This window comes from Excalfactoria chinensis, chromosome 27, assembly GCF_039878825.1.
Source record: "Excalfactoria chinensis isolate bCotChi1 chromosome 27, bCotChi1.hap2, whole genome shotgun sequence".
Classification (NCBI taxonomy): domain Eukaryota; kingdom Metazoa; phylum Chordata; class Aves; order Galliformes; family Phasianidae; genus Excalfactoria; species Excalfactoria chinensis.
Window position 1 is genome coordinate 945,075 of NC_092851.1, and position 6,218 is coordinate 951,292.

The following is a 6,218-nucleotide window of genomic DNA, read 5'->3' on the forward strand; positions in this document are numbered from 1 at the left end:
TGGGGAGACCCAAAAAGAGGCATAGGAGGGGTTTCTGCCCCCCATTCCCCCCTATAAAGGGAGAGGGAGAACTAAAGGACCCCAAACAAGAGATGGGGAGACCCTAAAAGAGGCATAGGAGGGGTTTCTGCTCCCCCCTCCTCCAAAATAAGGGATAGGGAGACCTAAAGGAGACCAGAAAAGGGACGGGGAGACCCAAAAAGAGGCATAGGAGGGGTTTCTGCCCCCCGTTCCCCCCTATAAAGGGAGAGGGAGAACTAAAGGAGCCCAAACAAGAGATGGGGAGACCCTAAAAGAGGCGTAGGAGGGGTTTCTGCTCCCCCTCCCCCCTAAAAAGGGATAGGGAGACCTAAATGAGCCCAAAAATGGGATGGGGAGACCCTAAAAGAGGCATAGGAGGGGTTTCTGCCCCCCATTCCCCCCAAAAAAAAGGGTTAGGGAGACCTAAAAGAGCCCCAAAAAGGGGCATCTCCATCCCAAAAATGGGATGGGGAGTCCCAAATCTGCCCCATGTCGTGCTGTGACCCTACAGCCACCCACCCTCTGTACCCTCTTTGCTACCCCAAGTCCCCAAGGCTTGGTAGGGGACATGGAGAAATGGTCCCTTAGCACCCAGAGCTGTTGTCCTACCCCCAACCCTGGATCCCATTAAACACAACGAGAAAATCCCATGCTTTGTTTTGCTGGTTTGTTGTTTTTTTTGGTTTTTTTTTGGTCTTTTTCTTGTTAATTTGTGACAAAATTTTCTGCTCCATCCTCTTACGGCATCATAAAAACAATATAGGACCACCTTAGGATGCCATAAAAACAATGGCACGACGAGCACAAACCCTAAAAGATCCACTGAAGACCCCATTGCCTTGCAGACTCCATTGAAGACCCCATTGCTGATGGAGATGCTCACCCCAAAGTTTCAGCCCTCCCTTTTCCTTCTGTCAGGGGCAGAGGCGGAGGTGGGATCCTCTCCCCACCCAGAAGAAAGGGAAGATGCTCTCCCCATAGAAAGAAGCATTTTGGAAAGCATATATGGGATCTTTATGGGCAGCGAGATAGAAAGTCACCCGTCCCCTTCCATAATCCAACACCACTCGAATCCTATTAGGATTCCCACTCATTGGAAGGGTGGATGGGGGAGATGTGAAAGCTCGGAAGCGGTTCCTACAGCATCCCATAGCCCAAATCCCATAATCAGGGTGGAAAGTGAGCCAACCCTTTCTGGGTACAGAGCTACGTGCCACCCCAAGTGCCCAAGTGCCACCAGATGTCACTTCTACATCCCAAAAGTGATGCCCTGAGGTGAAACCCTGACAGCCCAGCACACAACAGGAGACATCGAAGCGTTGGGGACAAGGGGACACGTCGTGCTCTATATCCATCCATCTCACCCCACGTCGGTCCCGGGATAGGACGAGCCCTGCAGTAGCAGTGGTGGGATCCAGGGTGACAAATGCTGTTGGGGATAGAGAAATAAAATAGGTGAGCATCAGCCTAAAGTTAGAACAGTACCCTAAATCTGCTTTGGGATCGGCGACGTCTCCATGTTTTCCAGCTCCCCAAATCTGCTTTGGGATCAGCAAAGTCTCCATGTTTTCCAGCACCCCAAATCTGCTTTGGGATTGGCGACGTCTCCATGTTTTCCAGCACCCCAAATCTGCTTTGGGATCGGCGACATCTCCATGTTTTCCAGCTCCCCAAATCTGCTTTGGGATCAGCGACGAATCCATGTTTTCCAGCTCTGAAATTTGCTTTGGGATCGGCGACGTCTCCATGTTTTCCAGCTCCCCAAATCTGCTTTGGGATCAGCGACGTCTCCATGTTTTCCAGCTCTGAAATCTGCTTTGGGATCAGCGACGTCTCCATGTTTTCCAGCTCTGAAATCTGCTTTGGGATCAGCAGCGTCTCCATGTTTTCCAGCTCTGAAAACTCTTGCTGAAATTTATATCCTCAGGAAACCCCAAATGAGCTCAAAACCATCATTTTCCAGACGCCCTGAAGCAGTATTTGGGCTAAAAAAATGACCAAAGGAAAAGGAAAGCAAAAAGCTTTCTTTAAGGACTCACCTTTTCCCTCTTCCTCAGTTGCTCCCTCCTCCTCCTTCTCCAGCTCAGACGGTAAAAGATCTGGGGATGAACAGAAGGTTGGATGTCATGTTCCACATCTGCTTGCTTCAGTTCCCACCATGTGTTTTTTTTTATGGATATCTGTGCAGGATTTTATACGGGATCTGTGGGATTTTGTCCTAATAATACAGATGCTCTTAGGCCTAAAAATGATTGATAGCGTGAGTTAATGTGAACCGTTTCCAGCAGCGTATACAACTCCTATGAAAAACAAGAAGAAATAAACTTTAATACAAAACAACTTCTACATGGTAGGAATATTATGGTCCATAATACCTTGAAATCTCCCCAATGTCTCCTTGAGGATTTGATGTTGCTGGGAGATGATACGGAGCCTCCGTTCCATGTCTGCAATGTTCTCCGTCGTCCTTTGGGTTCTGCCCATCTCCCACCTGGACACAAATCTCATCAGTGCTGGGACTGGTGGTCAGGTTGAGATGTGGGGACCTCTGCTGATGTAGGGACGGCGGATGAGGTGGTTGACCCCAAAAATGTCCCTTTATCACAGGTATGGGGGATGCCAACCAGCTCCATAACAGAACGCAGTCCCTTGGGTCCCCCCAATAAATGGCCATGAGGTCTTCCTCTTGGGCCATTCTTACATAGGGGCCCAGGGGCACTTTCTGATCCCCATGGGATGGCGGATGAGGTGGTTGACCCCAAAAATGTCCCTTTATCACAGGTTTGGGAGATGCCAACCAGCTCCGTAACAGAACGCGGTCCCTTGGGTCGCCCATGAGGTCTTCCTCTTGGGCCATTCTTATATAGGGGCTCAAGGGCACTTTCTGATCCCCATGGGATGGCGGATGAGGTGGTTGACCCCAAAAATGTCCCTTTGTCACAGGTTTGGGGGATGCCAACCAGCTCCATAACAGAATACGGTCCCTTGGGTCGCCCCAATGGCCATGAGGTCTTCCTCTTGGGCCATTCTTACATAGGGGCCCAGGGGCACTTTCTGATCCCCATGGGATGGTGGATGAGGTGGTTGACCCCAAAAATGTCCCTTTGTCACAGGTTTGGGGGATGCCAACCAGCTCCGTAACAGAAAGCGGTCCCTTGGGTCACCCCAATGAATGGCCATGAGGTCTTCCCTCTTGGGCCATTCTTATATAGGGGTCCAGGGGCACTTTCTGATCCCCATGGGATGGCGGATGAGGTGGTTGACCCCAAAAATGTCCCTTTATCACAGCTTTGGGGGTTGCCAACCAGCTTTGTAACAGAACGCGGTCCCTTGGGTCGCCCATGAGATCTTCCTCTTGGGCCATTCTTATATAGGGGCCCAGGGGCACTTTCTGATCCCCATAGGGCTTCCAACCTTGCCTCAATCACACACGTTTCTCATTTCCATGCCAGAATTCAATCACTGAATGAGGTTGAAGGAGCACATACCTGTCCAGCGTGCTTCTGGCATCCTGGAATTAAAAGAGATGGGAGAAAAAAAATGGTTCAATCTCCCCCAGCTTTAGGTTGGGCAAGAAGGGAGAAGGTTTAATGAAGTATCCAACCTATAGAAATCCAACCTGTAGGAATCCATGTGTGGGTCTCTTGAGTTTCTCCTCCATCTCGCAGATGAGGATGCTGAGGAGAGCAATGTCCCCTTCCACCTTGGCTTCTTCCTCCTCCTGCCTCCTCAGCACAGCCCTATCCAGCTCTCCCAGCTGTGCCAGGAGCACCACCTCCTTCTCCTTCAGAAAACAGCGGATCTGACGGAATCCTGACACGATTTTCTGCCTCTCAGCCTCCGTCCGTGTCTGTAGGGTGTGGAAAAGAGTATAGACCCCAAAAAGAAGACTATAGACCCCAAAAAGAAGACTATAGACCCCAAAAAGAAGACTACAGACCCCCTAAAGAAGACTATAGACCCCAAAAGGATTAGTTCTTCCAGCTTGAAGGCAAAAGCTTCTTACCAGAAAGTCTTGGCATCGCCTCTCCCCATTCATTTTCAGTTCTAAGAGCTCTTCCTTTTGTTTCTTGAGGTTCTCCAAATAGCTGCAGATCTGCCCCTGGAGGAAGAAAAAGCAAGTTGGGGAGGATATTGTGGTGGGAGATAGAAGAGTTGCGATGAGTTGGACTTTGCAGAGTAGAAATTTGCAGCACGGACATGAAGGATAAAGCAAGGCCTTAAGGAATAACACAGGGCTGACCCCATCCTCCTGCACCAACTCCTTTATGGGGGCTCCAGTGGGACCTCCATCATCCCGTGGTCCATTGGAGAGGAACGTCCTCTTGCGCCACGAGCAGATTTTCTCCTTCTCCCCTCTGTCTCCATCCAGCCCCAAAAGCTTCAGCTTCTCTTCCAGATGCTCCAAATGGAGTTTTGTATGGAAATTCCCTTTCCTGAGATGATTTCGGTGGCTGATGACCTCGGTATCTCCGAGCCGTCCTCGCTCTGGCCACGTACCACCTCCACGACCCACAGAGCTGCTGCATCCATTGCCCATCTGATGCTCTGGGATAGGGTGGCAAGAACCCTTATCTCCCTTTTCCTTTGCTCCAGGAACAGCAGAGGCCATGGTGGCGTGGTCTCCAATCTCTTGCTATCCTCTTTCTTTGCCCTGGGGTGAAAATACAGAAGGGTTGAGCGTGGAAACAGTATTTCTTCCCTAATTCCTTCTAAATGTGGAGTTTTGGGAAGGATGAATCATTCATTTCTTTCTATTGCTACTGGTCTGGGCTTTAACCATCATTTAACACCTCTCTTGGGCACCTGGCCTGAAGTTCATCCTATTTAAGGCTCCATCGTGAAGTTTGACATCTCAGATTGGTGCCTCCAATCTCGGTATGGACAAAGGTGAATGATCCAATCATCCCATCCTATCCTATCCTATCCTATCCTATCCTATCCTATCCTATCCTATCCTATCCTATCCTATCCTATCCTATCCTATCCTATCCTATCCTATCCTATCCTAGCCCACCCCTATCCTATCCTTATCCTATCCTATCCTATCCTATCCTATCCTATCCTATCCTATCCTATCCTATCCTATCCTATCCTATCCTATCCTATCCTATCCTATCCTATCCTATCCTATCCTATCCTATCCCATCCTATCCTATACCATCCCTATCCTATCCTTATCCTATCCTATCCTATCCTATCCTATCCTATCCTATCCTATCCTATCCTATCCTATCCTATCCTATCCTATCCTATCCTATCCTATCCTATCCTATCCTATCCTATCCTATCCTAGCCCACCCCTATCCTATCCTTATCCTATCCTATCCTATCCTATCCTATCCTATCCTATCCTATCCTATCCTATCCTATCCTATCCTATCCTATCCTATCCTATCCTATCCTATCCTATCCTATCCTATCCCATCCTATCCTATACCATCCCTATCCTATCCTTATCCTATCCTATCCTATCCTATCCTATCCTATCCTATCCTATCCTATCCTATCCTATCCTATCCTATCCTATCCTATCCCTATCCTATTGCAATGGGATAGCCAACAAACATTCCTTTCCAAGACCCATCCTGAAGGTGAAAACCACCTTTATATGCCAAATATCCCCCCCCAAACAGAACCCAAACCCTCCTGAAGGCACACCCCCCCTTGATAACAGCTTGCTCCCTACAGGTAGATCATGGGAAAAAAGCGCAAAAAACCCAATTTAAAAGCTTTTCATAGAACTCTAGAAGAACTCAGAGCATTGTTGCCGATTCCCATAGCCAAAATGGTGCCGAATAGCCCCCAAAAGACACTCACCTTCGGGCAGCAGAACAAGATCCTTGCAGATTTTTACGGGCTGTGTGAGCTCAGATGGATCACATGTGGGACAGAGGGGAAATATCAGCCCTATTTAAGGAAACACAGAATGTGCTGGCTGGAATCTCCCTGCAGATCGCTGTCTCCATGGTGGAATTTGGCTGGATAAAGCTTTGGGCTTAAAATGCTCCGTCATCATTGGCCATAAGGGAAAATCTCCTTTATTTCCAGTAGAGATGAGGGCATTTCAACACTGTGCACGCTTACTTGAGTCACCATAGCACAACATTCACCAAGCTGCTTTAATTAAACAGCTGAACAGCTTCTAATCTCCCTAATTTCTGCTTTGAAATAGGGAGGAATAGGGAAACATATGC

General features: G+C 48.6%; 1 protein-coding gene across 1 annotated transcript; it reads right to left on the minus strand.

The window, feature by feature from the left end:
- Positions 1 to 935: 935 nt before the first annotated feature.
- Positions 936 to 4,648, minus strand: LOC140263127 (E3 ubiquitin-protein ligase TRIM7-like). The gene is made up of 7 exons (XM_072357881.1): positions 4,265 to 4,648; positions 4,028 to 4,123; positions 3,641 to 3,871; positions 3,510 to 3,532; positions 2,397 to 2,512; positions 2,061 to 2,120; positions 936 to 1,450 (listed from the first exon to the last, which is right to left on the minus strand). The coding sequence occupies exons 1-7, from the start codon at positions 4,631 to 4,633 to the stop codon at positions 936 to 938; spliced, it is 1,410 nt and encodes a 469-aa protein (XP_072213982.1). The 5' UTR covers positions 4,634 to 4,648.
- Between the last annotated feature and the right edge of the window lie 1,570 nt (positions 4,649 to 6,218).

Bases quoted from the DNA above. Each gene is read 5' to 3' on its own strand.
- LOC140263127 (XM_072357881.1), bottom strand. From the start codon at position 4,633: ATGGCCTCTGCTGTTCCTGGAGCAAAGGAAAAGGGAGATAAGGGTTCT. The intron at 3,533-3,640 runs GTTGGATTTCTA...TTTTAATTCCAG, and splicing joins CCACACATGGATTCCTACAG to GATGCCAGAAGCACGCTGGA. The intron at 2,121-2,396 runs GTATTATGGACC...GTTCATCCCCAG, and splicing joins GACATTGGGGAGATTTCAAG to ATCTTTTACCGTCTGAGCTG.